This window comes from Vicugna pacos, chromosome 10 (genome assembly GCF_048564905.1).
Source record: "Vicugna pacos chromosome 10, VicPac4, whole genome shotgun sequence".
Lineage (NCBI taxonomy): Eukaryota > Metazoa > Chordata > Mammalia > Artiodactyla > Camelidae > Vicugna > Vicugna pacos.
The window spans coordinates 28512959-28528050 of NC_132996.1; the positions used below are offsets into that span (position 1 = coordinate 28512959).

General features: G+C 35.8%; 1 protein-coding gene across 6 annotated transcripts in view; it reads right to left on the reverse strand.

The window, feature by feature from the left end:
- NUP98 (nucleoporin 98 and 96 precursor) overlaps nt 1-15092 on the reverse strand; it is an 81703-nt gene that overhangs the window by 11545 nt on the left and 55066 nt on the right. For 5 of the 6 annotated variants that reach the window (XM_015238498.3, XM_006203394.4, XM_006203395.4 and 2 more), the window contains 7 exons: nt 13766-13943; nt 12814-12978; nt 7317-7499; nt 6445-6601; nt 4679-5108; nt 3171-3400; nt 1586-1852 (listed from right to left, as the gene is read on the reverse strand). In XM_015238498.3, coding sequence (XP_015093984.1) covers nt 1586-1852; nt 3171-3400; nt 4679-5108; nt 6445-6601; nt 7317-7499; nt 12814-12978; nt 13766-13943 — 1610 coding nt within the window. The remainder of the gene's footprint in view (nt 1-1585; nt 1853-3170; nt 3401-4678; nt 5109-6444; nt 6602-7316; nt 7500-12813; nt 12979-13765; nt 13944-15092) is intronic. The other variant, XM_031680930.2, reaches the window with a different exon arrangement.

The following is a 15092-nucleotide window of genomic DNA, read 5'->3' on the forward strand; positions in this document are numbered from 1 at the left end:
TTTGATATCAGGACAATAATGTCATCACAGGATGAGTTGGAAAAAGCTACCTCCTCTACTTTCTGGAAGAGAGGTAGAAAATTGGTATTATTTCTTCTTTAAATTTGTGTTCACCAGTGAAGACATCTGGGCCTGAGCTCTTCTGAGGGAAGATTTTAAATTACTAATTCCATTTTTTTTATAGATCTATTTAGATTTTCTACTTTTTCTTTCTTTTTAGGGGGGGGTGTCAAAATTTTATAGATGTTAATATTGGCTAAAATAGAATTAAGATTCAGAATTTTAACCAGCCAAAGAAATTCAGATAAAATCAAGATAACATACACAGAGAAATCATGGTACACAGTAATCATTTCATATCGAGTTTTACACAGAGTATTTCATGCATGTGACTCTGTCTTGGAGAAAGGCTCCAAATGTGTGAATTTTTTAGAGGCACCTTAAAGAATTAGATGACTTTTCACAGAGACTTTTCCCTCTCTATTCTATGCAAAGAAGTCACTTCAAATTTTAATTTTGATCATAGGCGCTCTATTAATAATGAAGAAAAGATATCTCATAGTTGTTGATTTTTCTGATTCTGATATGTAGTAATGACCATAAAAGAAAAAACATGGGTATTCCTGGGCCCTGGAGTTCATTCCCCTCTAAAGGTTTACTCCTATTCAGCAAGATTTTCTACTTTTTCTTGAGCTATGGTAATTTATATCTTCCTAGGAATTTGTCAATTTCATCTACTTTCTCATAGTATTATTCCCTTTTCTGTAATGGTAATGGTCACTCTGTCATTCCTGTTTTTGGCAATGTTTCTTTCCTCTTTTTTTCACTGTTCGTGTAAAGGTTTATAAACTTTGATGAATGCCTCTCATTAAAGGATGGGGAACTAAAAATATACAAATATATATAGGAGGTCCAGAAATTAAACTTGTATATATTTATTTGAATGAAATAAGTGAATTAGTGCCACACACATAAGTTTAAGAAGTTCAGAATATTGTTTACAGTTGGTGGGGGAAGTGGGGGGTCGGAGGGTACAACCTAGATGTCAAAAAAAGGAATCTGCTAACATGGTACATTTTATATATATTAAAAGAATACTAAGAAACAATTTACTACAATATCTACATTATAGGACATTATAGAACAGAGTATATATATATAGCAGAATATCATCTTTGAAAAGTTCACATGCGTATGTTGTTCTGTGTATACATTTGTATATACATTATATATTACAAAGTAAACACTGCAAGTACAAATTGCACATTGAAATGTTTGCAGTGATTAGCACGAAAAGATTTAGGTGACTTAGTTTATTGCTTTTTTCTCATCTACATTTTCTAGTTTTACTGTAAATGCATGTGTGGCATATAAAATAGAAATAATTTTAATTAATTAAATTTAAAGTTTAAGGTTATAAAAGGAAAACTAGAAGACACATTCCATATTCTAGAGGAACCAGCAATCTTCCTGGGAAATTTATACCTAATACTCAGGTTAGAACATAAGGGCAAACCCACAATTAAGGGGTAGGGACAGTGAGTAGGAAGTAGGCAGGGGTGTAGAGAAGGACCGTATGCCCTACCTGACTGCTGGGCCAGAGAGCAGGCCTCACTGATCCTCTTCCCGGTGAGGTAGCTGAAGACAGCCTCCACAGGGTTGTCTTTTCGGGTTAAGGAGACTTCCTCCTCAATTTGAGGTGCAGCAGTATGGGACAGCCAGCGAGAGAAAGCTCTTCTTCGTTCCAGAATCTGAATGTATTCACCAGGCTCATCCAGCTGGCTATCAAGCTCCTTCAAGTGGCCCCACAGAGCTTCACATAATGTCCATGTTAGGCTCCAGTGCTTCACAACTAAGAAAGCGACAGGAAACCAACGCAATGATATGAAGTCATAGATGGAATCACTTTGTGGCATTAAAAGTACATAAACTAATAAACACCCCAAACAACAACTCAAGTTGATTTCCCTGAATCTGTCTCTACTTCACTCAACTGTGTCTTAACAAGGTCCAGGTGTGTGGCATAACAGCTTGCTCACTCCATGGTACTTATGTAACAAATACAACTCTATGCTCCTGTAAACAGGTTCTGCTAACATAATTATGGCTAATATAATCTCTTATGATAGAGGGAAGTCCTCTAATTTGATCAAATTCTGTTCACAAAATGCTTTAGGAAATACAAAGTGTTCTGAAAACTTGTGAGTTGAGTATTCTCTGCTATAGGCACAGCGTAACATTTAGTGAGCCTAAATAATACTGCTCAAAGCATTTAAGAGTAAACCACCTCTAATCTACACAATGTAACTATACAGTAGTTACGATCTTCATTTTACAGATGAAGAAACTGAGGTATACAGAATTAAGTGACTTGCTCAAAATTACAGGCAATATGTAACAGAGCCAGGATTCAAACTCAAGTAATTGAAGTCCAACTCTATACTCTTAACCACTACGCTATATTGCCTTTCAAGAAGGAAAACAAAAAGGAAGCACTGTTTACTACCTTAAGTTACTTAGGAGCATGCACTGGGAATATGACTTACCTATTTGAAAAGAAGATGAGACAACTGAAGCAAACACAGAGATGAACATAAACAATTTCCAAAATGTGTGGTATGGAACATTCTGAAAATAATCTCCATTTTTCAATAAAGGTCATGTGAAATGTTGTGTGAAACGTGTGATTTTTCTACTTGAAATAGTACCCAAATTAGAAAAGCCCTTTATCAAAGTATTGGTTAAGAAAAACACGGTCATCATAGTTATAAAGAGATACCAGTGAGAGAGGTCAGGGAGGGAAGTTATAACCACCAAAGTTGTTGGGAAGACCAAGTGGGACTTGAGTTGGACATGGAAGAACGGGTGGTATTTAGAAAAGCAAGAAGGAAGAATCTCTCTCTACCTATGTTCTCTGGGTGGGGAGAGATGGAATTTCATAAATCTATGGGATTTGATCCGCTACAGTTCCTTTGAACAAGGGCATAAGAGTACTGATAAACAATGATATAATTTCTTCCTGTTTGGGATTTTCCTCATCCCAATTCTACAGATATCTGCAACCTCAGGCATCCTCCCACTACACTGGCAGAAAGAAATGTGTACTCCTAAGAACATATGCTCCTCCTGTTCCTGAGACATCAAAGGTTAGAAGCATAGTCCATACTCACTTTGTGCTTCCAAAAAGTCTCCTGATGCTTCTTTAACCCAATCTGCATAGTCATGAATGACAGCAACTCCCGGATTGGGGACAATGAGAGGACACAGCTCATCCACATGGACAGTACTATGTTTTAATTTAAGCTCCAGAGGTGTCTGGTATAACTGCAGGTCTTCATCTGGCTTCTGTTGCCTCAAACTGAGTTTTTCCAAATGAACCTTGAATGGAGACTCAGTTAGGCTACAAGGGCAAATAACAAACAAGATAGAAAATGACAGATGCTAGAATTTTCTGCCAATCAAACTTGTTTCTTTTTATGATGACAAATAAACAATGTAAAACATTCCACTGTGATTTTAAAGACATTTTGTTTCCTAAAATCAAACAATAACTTATTTGATATCTATTGAGCAAACACATTATCTGATCCATAAATTTAGGATCCCAAGGCTTCTTAAGCTAGATTATAACAAGCATGGGAATCAGTACAATCAGACTTGGAAATAGTCTCTGTAATATATCTGGATACTATGAAATCTAATGGCCAAAAGCTATTTGTGGACACGTGCTTCTCAAATCATACTTAGCGAGGTATCAAAAGTCATGCGGCTAATAAGCTTATAGATAAAAGGAACTGACTCTCACTTAAGATGAGCATATAGGCAAACTGGCCTTGATCCAATTTTTAAGATTGATATTAATAACCCCTAAAATATCACAACATCATGCATAACCTAGGTTTAGGATCAACATTCCTAACTGTGAGGTACAGGAGATGCTGTTTTTTTTTTTTTATTTCTTCAAAATCAACTTTGTAAACTAAGAATAATAGGTGAGCATAGATACTTAATCTGTAGTAAAGGTAGCACAATTTGTTATAATTATAAAAAGTGAACAGAAAAATGTTACATATCTTGTACAAAACTGTTTGTATACTGCCTAATAACTACCACAAAAGTATATATATAGATAATCAGTAGTGCATGTATCACTATAAACATACATAATATTAATGGTGGGGATTATGTAGAAATATGTAACATATATAATTACCAGATTTCCTTATTTCCAAATACTTGTGTACGGGTTATCCATAGCTCATACATCTACCTTATTAGGTCTAAGATATAGGAAATGTGCTTTAATTGAGACTATGTCTTATATATGAAGAAATCACAACTATCTAAGTGAGAAAACAGAAAAATGACTAATGCGATAAAAAGGATGAAAACTCAAGGAATGCTGCAGCATTAGCTTTGGGTCTGTTACATTTCCAACTACAGTTTAACCATTAGGTAAGTATCATATACATTTCATACCCTCCCTGATGATACAAACGGAGTTATTAATCATTTTAGTTTTTAATTATACAAATATCTTCTGCTATCTAAAACTGTGCTGAGATTTTATCTAGAAAGATCACAAAGCAGGGCCCTGACCTTGGGTCTCTTGGCAATGAAAGATTTTTCTCACCTACCATATTGCCTTCCTTAAAAAGCATAAGGAAATGTAACTCACGATTTAACAGCTACTGGATTAGGCAGGAATCCATATTCCATAGACTCAACAATCTGATGATTTTCCAGTTCCTGAGAGCTGCACAGCTGTTCTCCACTATTAGCCAGAGTCCAGTTGGGGCCCCAACCAACCCGAAACGAGCGTCCCATAAACAGGGCCATGTCCATCAAGAGTTTCCCCTTTCCATAGGTGACAGACTTTTCAAGAGGGACTAGGCCTGGTTGCCTGCGTGTACCCACTGTTTTCAACTGAACCTCAGGGGCTGGGCTGGGCACTGTGAACACAGAGGTCAGGGGTGGAGGGACAGACCAAGGGGATGTGGATGGGATATTCATCAGTGATGGTGTTCTGGGAGTGCGACATTCTTGTAAAGAGGCACTTGGTGAAAGAAAAGTTCCACTTGTAAATTTTGATTGTAGCAACCCACCTACTAAAATAATGAGAAAAAGTCTATTAGGAAATACAGTCTATTGATTCTTGAACAACAACCAGCAAAGTTGAAATTAGTTTTATTAAACTAATTAAATCAGATATAGATGGCCAGAAGCAGGTTATATATCAGACTCTGCAGAAATTACTTTTTCAATCAGGAAATCAAGGCAGGAATTCTAATGATGATGATGTCAACAACAATAACATTAATAACAAACACTATTACTATTTAAAAAACTATCTAGCACTTACCTGCAGCAGACTCCATATAAGCCATATGTATACATTGTTTCATTATTTCATTTTATCCTTCAATAACTTTAAGTGAAGAATATTACTGCTCTCATTTTATAGGTAGGAAAACTGGGCTGTTCTGTTACTTGTCCAAATCCACAAAGCTACTAAGTGGCATGCCTGAGAGGTAAGCCCAGATAAGTCTGACACCAATGCTCATGGCCTTATCAGAATGCCAAATGCAACCCTTTCTTAGTCACTATAAAAAGTAAGATCAGAACTCAAATTCCTAACACTCCAGCACTCAGTGCTAGACTTAAGGAAACAAGAACCCACTGAGGCATCTTGTGTTGCATATATGCCTTTTAGAAGGATAGTTCTTGTTACTATTGCCTGTTTCCTATCTAAAGTAAGGAGTTAGTTATTGAAGTATGAGATTTTCATGTAGTGCTCATTATGGAAAAGGCTGTTATAAAAGTTTAACTGATGTTTTATTATTTTTTTTTTTAAATGAAAGTTTGTAATAAGGGCACTGAAAAGAATTGAAAAATTAACATTTAGTTTTTAAGACAACATAAACAAATCTCTTCCTAGTAGTTCCTCTGGCTTTCAAAATGTTCTGAAATTACACCTGCTTATTAAGTGCTTTGTTGATACCAATACTTGACCTCCAATCCACATAGTTACAAGCTCACTAGAAAAGAAAAAGCTTTAAAATGAAACAGGTAAATGTTTCCCTGGGAATTTGGGAAGGTTTAGGGCAAAGCAGAAAAGCTTTGTGTATTGTAAGAAGCAACAGTTGCCCTTGGAAAGCAATAAGGATAGAGTTAGAACTATACAGAGTATAGTACAGGACAATACGCCCCTAAACGAAACACAAATGCCTTTTTCTCCATACAACTTCTGCATCTGCACCAAATAATATTGTTTTTTTAAAAACAGGCCCCACCTAACATATTTTTAAGAGTACGTTTCCTTTGGCATCCTTATATCAGATGCCTTTAGAGGGATATTTGCTGGAAGTTGACTCAACTTAGAAGAAGATACATGAGTAGCTGAACTTTATGGCTTTCTTGTAAAACAGCATTTTTTTACAGTACCTAGTGAACGGGATTTTGATGAGTGAGTTGCTGAAATGGGGAGCCTGGGAGAACAGATTTCTTGAGAAGTATCTGCTTTAGAAGGAAGACGACTGAAGCGTTGATCCATGACCATATCTACATCTTCTTCATCAGCAAGCAAAGATGCTTTCATGATCTAAAAAGGTAATACCTATAGAATGAATATGCTCCCCAAATGCAAAGGCCATAAAAGAAAAATACAGTTTACAACAACCAATAAAAAGTTCTGTCTCAGGCTGTGTCCAGAGCTAGTATAAAATTTGTGTGACTGACTCCATTACACTATGTGTGCCTGGAGGACAGAAGTTATAAACTCCTCTGCTTTGTATATGCAGTCTCACCAGAGCCTGGCACACAGCATTACTCACATGTTTGCTCAATGAATTAATTTCAAAGTCAAATAGAAGACAAAGGCTATATTCATAATGTGACAAAAGGCATAAGCAGGAGCAAGTGGAGACAGAGCTTAAAGAAACTTGTATCTATGTTTTTTTTTTTAACTTTTGTGGAGCACTTTCTAGAGCCTCAAAACCACTCTGAAGTAAATGAACTATAAAATGAGTATTTTATAGAGAAACATCAGTGCTCACAGATATTAAATGACTTGCCCAAAAATCACATAGTAACGGTTACAAAACTGAAGTTAGAATCTAGGTCTTCTGAATCTCCATATAGCCTTCCCTCCACAAACAGGAAAATGATGCCCAAACATGGGCCACATTCGTTTCTTCTCATTCCAATGACCACTCAATGCTCTTAAGTGATTAATGAAGGAAAAAACCTGATGTGATGAAAGGGAGATAAATATTAGTTTGGATTCCTGGTGTAGTAAGGATGGGTTAGGACTTCACCTGTAAGACATGTGGATTAATTCCCAGTGAAGATGCAATGTGTGTTGAGGCGGACACAGGTTCCTGATCCTCAGGCACGCTCTCTTCTAACATGGAATCCAAAACTGGCTCCTGGGTGATATCTACCATGTCACTGTCCAGTTCCACAACCCTCCCTAACTGCTCCACCTCTGGGCTCTGGCTCTGTAGATAGCAGAAAGATTAGGGAAGCAGCATTAAATTACATCAAATAGACATAGAGCTTCTAGAACATATTAAGTTTATTTAGAATAAAACAGTATTAGATTCTGCCCATTCTATTATAATGTGAGGTAACAAATTTGCTAATCAGGATTTAGTAACAATTACTCCAAAGTTCTTCTATTAGTACTTAGGATCTAAATGAGGATTCATGGAATCACCCTTCTGTAATGTTACGGTCTGCTGTCTGCAACCTACGCCCGCACTCACCCTGAACAAATGGTAGCCTTCAAATAAAGATTATGCTTTCCCTGATTTAGCTAGCAACTGTAATTTTCTGATTCACACAGGGTTATCCTGCCCTTACACTGCCTTGTAGCCAGAAATCAATAGGCCAAGAGAATAAAAGGGACAAATATCAAAGTCTTCAGAAACTTTGCGTTTTCTTAAAGAAAATATTTTGAAATAAAATTTCCAGTTAACACACACAACTTTGACCTTGGAATTTATCTTTTGAGTGACTGAATCCTAAGGTTAGCTGGATTCTGCCTGCACAGTACCATGTCAGATGAGAACTGTCTACTCTGATTTCCCAAAGGAAAAACAAAATAACATGAGGAACATTTTCAATCCGGGAATAATTCATTTATGTTTAAATGTGTCAAGAGTTATATTTACATTTATTAAGCAGTTTTAAAGATACAGCCATGATTAACAGTATGGTTTAAAAAGGTTAATACAAAGCTGAAACACACTGTAAAATTAATTGGCTCAGACATTTCATTGAATATATCCTAAAGTCACACACGACTTGGTAAAATGTTAACAAGGGGCTAAGCCAATTTATGAAACAACCTCATCTAAGAGTTCTACCAGTTATCTTTCTTATAATATCATCTGTAGATTGCTAAACCCCTACAATTTTTTGGTTTATCTTTCACAAGTGGCCTATTTCATGCAAAATTTCAAAAGGATGCTATTATACAACAGATGGTTTAAAAAAATTTTCATGACTTCTTTGGACCAAGAAACAATTAGTGTAACTGTTGAAAACTTATTTTCAATGGTCTATCTATTACTCCTCTGCATCCCTTCAACAAATATCCTCACTAAAAAAAAGATTACTCCCATCTATAACCATACCAAAAAAACCCCCAAGAAGCTGAGGTGTTGGATACACGGTGAATTGCCACTTTAGTCGTGAACATTCCCCAAGGACTGCTCTAACAAAACTGCAAGCTAGGTAACAGTTAAAATGCAAAAATTATACTTTTTAAAACTCCCCAGACTCTGTAAACTTGTCAGAATACCCTCTTCTGCTTGTTCCCATAACACTGTCTGTACTTATTTTACATAATGTACCATGACATATTATTTCTTGTAATATATATACACATACACATTTATGTGTGTGTGTGTATATATATATATATTTGTCCCACCAGATTGTGAAGGCTTGAAAGCAGAGATTATAACCTACTATTTTATGTATCTAACACCAAGTAGTGTTAAATCCAATATTCATCAAAACACTTTATTTCTACTGCCTAATGCAGTGCTTGCTATAAGGTAGAAAATGCGACTAATAACTATAAAAGGATAAGGAGTGATTATAGGTGGGAGGAAAGGAAGAAGGGGGAGGATGGCTCCAATTTTTTATACTATTCAACAAACGAGTAATAGTAACAGCAAGACATGCTCACTTAGAACACGTTTTGGCAAAGTGGGAGGATTTCATCAAATAACTAGATCAGAGTCCTATGGGACTCAGCCTATCTTGAAGAATACCAAGGATCAAGATTTTATTTGCTTTACCCTTATGCGTAGACTTCAAACCTAATAGGCTAATATCGTCAAATAAGTGAACAGAGGAAAAGAATTACTATGAAACTATGAGGTCCAGGCAAAATCCTAGAACCCCCGTGTGTGAATTTTAAGTATATCTAAGTAATTGCAATAAACTACCCCAAAAGAGGTTACTTTTAAAGAAATCTTGGGAGAGCAGTGCTTCTTCAAAGTCAGTACTAGAAAGAAAAGTAGACTAATAAAAAATTGGTGACTCAGAAGAAATTAAGGAAGGAAAGAAGGAAAAAGAAAAGAAGTCCATTACAAATACTAAGTACACAGACACTATTTGTAAAATGACTGTCTCTTTAGATACATGGAAGGTCAGGTTTCAGTACTGAAACATTAATGTTTTTGGAAATCTCGATTCTCTAACTCATATAACAAAATCCTAAAGATAAAACATCTCTTAATCCAATAAAGTAATTCAAATAAGTAAAGTATATCAAGATATCCTTATTCAATAAAGGGTGAATACCTAATCCAAGGTCAAACTGATGTTTAAATAATTCGTATTGTCCTCCCAGCCAAATAGCTTAATCCAGTATAACTACTACTATTGCCTGCCTCCAAAACAACCTGTTTTCTAAGTGCAAAGAATGTTTTATGTTCATTTTGCTGGAAAATCAGCACTGTCAACAATATTGTGTTCAAGGGAAATTCCATAACAGGGTTTCAAAGGCCCACAAGAATGTGCATGTTTATACACATACATTCATGGATATTACTGCAGGAGGAATATGACTCAATAACATGAATATATGAAGCAAAAGGATTTGTGGCTATAGAATTATTTTATATATACGTAATATATAAAAACTAGATAAAATATGAATAAAATATATAGATTCACTGGATAAATTTAGATAGCTGCCACTTTATCTTTTTTTAAAATGTAAACAAAAGATAAAGTGGAATTTTATTCTAAACCCTAATCACTTTTTTCCTTTAAAAAACTTTTTTTTGAAGTACAACTATAAAAAATTTATTTGAATGAGCTCATCAAGTGAACAATGCTAAGTTTCTGAGCAACTCGTTTGCTTTGACTGTACTGAACACAAGTCACATTTCAGAATAAGGCTGAGAGGAAAAAGCAACGTGTCTCTCTACCTCAATGCCAAAGATCTGACAAACAGTTCTGAAACCTGGGTGTATATCTCAATCACCTGAACCTGAGCCTCATGCTAAATCTATAGAATCAAAGCTCACCAAGGTACTGAGGCAGTCAGCTGAAAACTGAGTCTCAGATGAGCATTTTGGAACAAATGTTCTAACTACCAAACAAATGTTTGCAACCGCCTTAATTCATCTGTGTGATGAAGGTTTTTCTGCCAACATTTTCTCTAACTTAAAAGGCATAAGAGATTACATAAAAATTTAGTTACCTTTCTGTTTTCTGTTTGCTTAGATTTACCTGCTTCTTTAGGAGCAAAGCAAGGCTTAAGAATAAAACACAAAGAGGGGACTGAGGAAATTATATAAAAGGTAGTAGAATAAATGTAATCATTAAACAAAACCAGTTTCCTAGCCTCAAAGAATCCCCCCACCCTCAGAGAACCTGAGAGTGTGTACAGAGGAGAAAAAAAGCTACAACAGATTGAAGGACCACCACATCACAGAAATCAATCTCTTCAGGAGGCCAGGTGACAATGTGAAGACAGTCATCTTGATGCTTGGATGAGAAGACTATGCTGTTCCCAGTTTATTCAGATGGTTCAAGTATTTTCCTCATGCCAAGTAAAATGTAGGTCTCTGGTACTAATAACTAAAAACTGTGCAACCACTGGCATTTCCCACCCACCTCACTCACGTCACTGGGCATCACAGTGGAAGAGTTCTCCAGAATCACACATTACTGGTCTAACACATTAGCGTGACTATCTAAACAATCTACCCATTTCTCCCATTTCTGCTTCCTGCACCCAAAAGGTCAAAGACCACCAACTTCCTCTATCAAAGGAGATACCTGAAAAAGATACCTATTCATTGTTCTCATTGCCCATCTTAATCCTTACCACTTTTTCCTAGAACCTTGTTCTCCTGAAATTTTTTGGTGCTCAACTTTTCAAAAGAACTCTCACCTAGTGTAGTGCCATCATAGAAATTTACAGTTACCTCTTACTATTTGTATTCAGGGAATTAAAGAGCCTAAAACCAATGATGTGATATGAACATTACATAAATTTTCTGTCTGTCCACAGAGAAGCTTTTCTTTTCCAGCTGTATATTTAGGATCCTACATACTACTTTTATTGGCAGAAATGAAGGCTAACTCTTATCTTAGAAATACATGTAAACGGAAGATTAAAAAACACTTTGGAAAGAGAATTTATACAAAGTATATGATTCAGACAAAATGAATATGGGTAACTGGAAACTCAAGTCCATTTATAGCCATTTCTTAAATTCAGAAGAGATTTCTTGGGGCTATTCAAAATGCTACAAATAGTATAAAGGTATGTCAGCATATGTCCCATTTCCCACTTATTGGACCCCCCCATGCGCAAACATGAACATACGTACACAACAATCTGCAGACAGTGCCTCCCAAGAAATTATTTAATAAATCATAAAAGTTGCACATTTTAGCAGCCATAAGAATTGTAGCGTGGAAAATTCCAAAGGTCCTGCTTTAAGCAGCTGAGAGGTAGAGGATGCTTTACAAAGAAATTCTGTTTCAAGTTCTCTTCTTTGAGGGAGTATGGCGGCAAAGAAAAAAATTTTTTTTATAAAAATTTTTTGATTGAATATAAACAACATCCAAATGAAAGTAAAACTCAACGTGTTGGCAAAAAAACTACCTGATATTTAAAATACAAACCTTTCCTTGCAAGGACAAAGGCATATACTGGCTTCACAATACTGCAAAAGAGTATGATACAAGTAACTGCAATAAACAATGCAGCCCCTACTCTCTCCAAGCCAAGTAATTCATTTGTATTCTAAAGCTTAATGTATTTTCATAAAGATTATGTATTGTTAAAATACAAATATCAAGAGATTACCTGAAGTATAAGTGAACAACTTAAGAAAAATGGAGTTTAAAAACCCTCGCAGAAAGCTAATTGAACTTTTAAAAATCCACAGAGGTAAAGAATAAGAATAAACTGCATATTAGATAGTCAACAAAAGTAGGATTTACTTGGCATCAACCTACACAAGCAAAATACTATCTTAAGTTGATCACTGAGCAGAGAATTCAGAAGTCCAAATGAAAGAGAGTGAGGTGTTTAAGAATGACAATCTGTAGAAGCAATGATCCAAACAGTAAGAGAATTCTTTAAATCTCTCAAGTAAAAAACAGATGCCAGTACCACATTAAGCCCTCCTTTGTACTTGTCTCAATATGATTGCCAATACATTTGTACTCTTCAAAGTTCCAGGTGTCACATAACAGCTTTGTACTAGCTGAATGACTTGCTTTCAACTTCTGTATCATGGATTCCATTCAAATTCATTGTCCTGTCTCTACCTGGGGTGGAGGTGCTGGTTTGCCATTAAGAGCCATCTGGAATGGGGTGGCCTGGCCTGCAGGAGGCAAAGGGGCAGTCTTCAACTTCTTTGTACTAGTTTTGGATGGCCGTTCCTCCTCCTCTTCATCAGAATCCTGAAGGCCATACTTAGAAAAATGGGAGACCTAAGGAAGAGAAGAATCCAACAAAATCAGTTTTAACACTATTACATTCAGAAGGGTTTCCACAATGCTTGCCCTTGCAACCTTGCAGAATTAGCTTTAAAAAAAAATCAAAATATTTAAAGCACAATGAAATGTCATTCATCATACTTTACTGTTTCCCCAAGATTTAGATGTTTGGTACATGTAGTAGATACTCATATAATTACTGAATATATTAATACAGGAAACTAAATCCAAAAGAGCCCTTACTATTTTTGCATCTATATACTGTCTAGTTCTTCTCTACATACACAAAGGCCTTCAACGGGCTAAATATTCCAACTGGCCTAGAAGAGAAACAGTCCACTGTACTAAACTATCAAGGAAAGAAGTCAACCTCTACATCCCCAAAATCTTTAAAAGAATAACAATTATTTAGGAAGAGCTGATCTATCAAGAGACAAAAATTCTCCCTAATGTCCCTAATGATGCCACAAATTAGAAAAACCACACTGTAGAGGTGTATCTAAATGGTCACAAGATAGGGTGCAGGATTTGAATCATCAGCCCATAAAGTTTGTAACTGCTCCCTTACTGCTCTGGGGTTTAACAACACGTGTAATTTTGAGCAAATTATTATGTGTCTCTATACCTATTTTCTAATTTGTAAAAACAGAATTTGAGAGGATCTCTTCTAACATAAGTTTATAACTATAGTTTGTAAGAACTAGGCTTATAACTTCTATACACTATGTACTGTTTATAATGTCCAACTACAGTTTATAAGAACTAGGTTAAGTGACTATACCTTAAACACCCAAGAACCTGTTTCAGGACGGTACTCTTTGAACTGAGCTCCTTGTTTCCTTGAAACTGCTTCCAATCTTCCCTCATAGTTGATATCAGCAAGTCGATCTGGGCTCTTTATTAAACATCGAGATGTTTTATCTGTTGGCCAAACTCCATCCAATGTAACTTCAGCCTTCCTATAATAAACAACCGAGTAAAGTGTAAATGTTTCATATTTAGGACCAGAAAGCCAAGTAACATCTATATAAACAGCAAATAAAGCTAACTGTGTTACTTTGGAATTATTCTGCAGGTGTTTCATAAACTTGAGTCTTGCCTCCCAAGGTAGACTGGCTTAAGAGCAAGGAATTACCTCTACACCGACTAAGTATCTGATTCTAGAGTGTCAAACTCCTTTTATCTGATTTTAGTAACACTTAAGCTACATACAACCTTAACCAAGTCCAGTGCTTATGGACTTAAGATCTTAGTGAAGCTCTTAAAGTGCTATTGTAAATAACAACAATAGTAATAATAGTGGCAACTACTAACAATAAATGCCTGCAGAATGAGGTATGAGGAACATCACAGTATTAATCATTAAACAGTGAGTGTGAAGAGGACTATAATAATGGTAATGTGCTTCTTCTAAGAGCAATATTTGAAATCAAGGATATGTCCTATTCATTCTGTACACCTTGCATCTAGTACAATGACTAGCATATAATAGATGACTTTTTAAATATTATTTTATTGTAGCAAAGAAGTATGATAGAGGTTACCACTTAACCATTTCTAACTGTACCATTCAGTAGTATTAAACATATTCACATTGTTTTGCGAACAATCTCCAGAACTTCTTCATCTTGAAAAACTGAAACTCTACCCATTAAAAAACAACTCCCCATTTCTCTCTATGTCCAGCCACTGGCAACCACTATTCTACTTCCTGCTTCTATGAATCTGACTCTCTAGATGCCTCAAATAAATTGAATCATACAGTATTTGTCTTTCTGCAACCGGCTTATTTCACTTAGCATAATGTCCTAGAGGTTCATCCAAGTTGTAGCATGTGTCAAAGTTCCTTCCTTTTTAAGGCTAACATTCCATTGTGTGTATACCTCATGGCTACTATGAATAGTGCTGCTATGAATATGGGTATGTAAATATTTTTTCAAGCTCCTGCCTTCAATTCTTTTAGATATATAGTCAGAAGTAGAATTGCTGGATCACCTTTAATTTTTTGAGGAACCACCATGCATACTCTTTTCCATAGTAGCTGTGCCACATTTTACATTCCCACCAACACACAAAGGCTCCAATTTCTCCACACTTTCACAAAAACA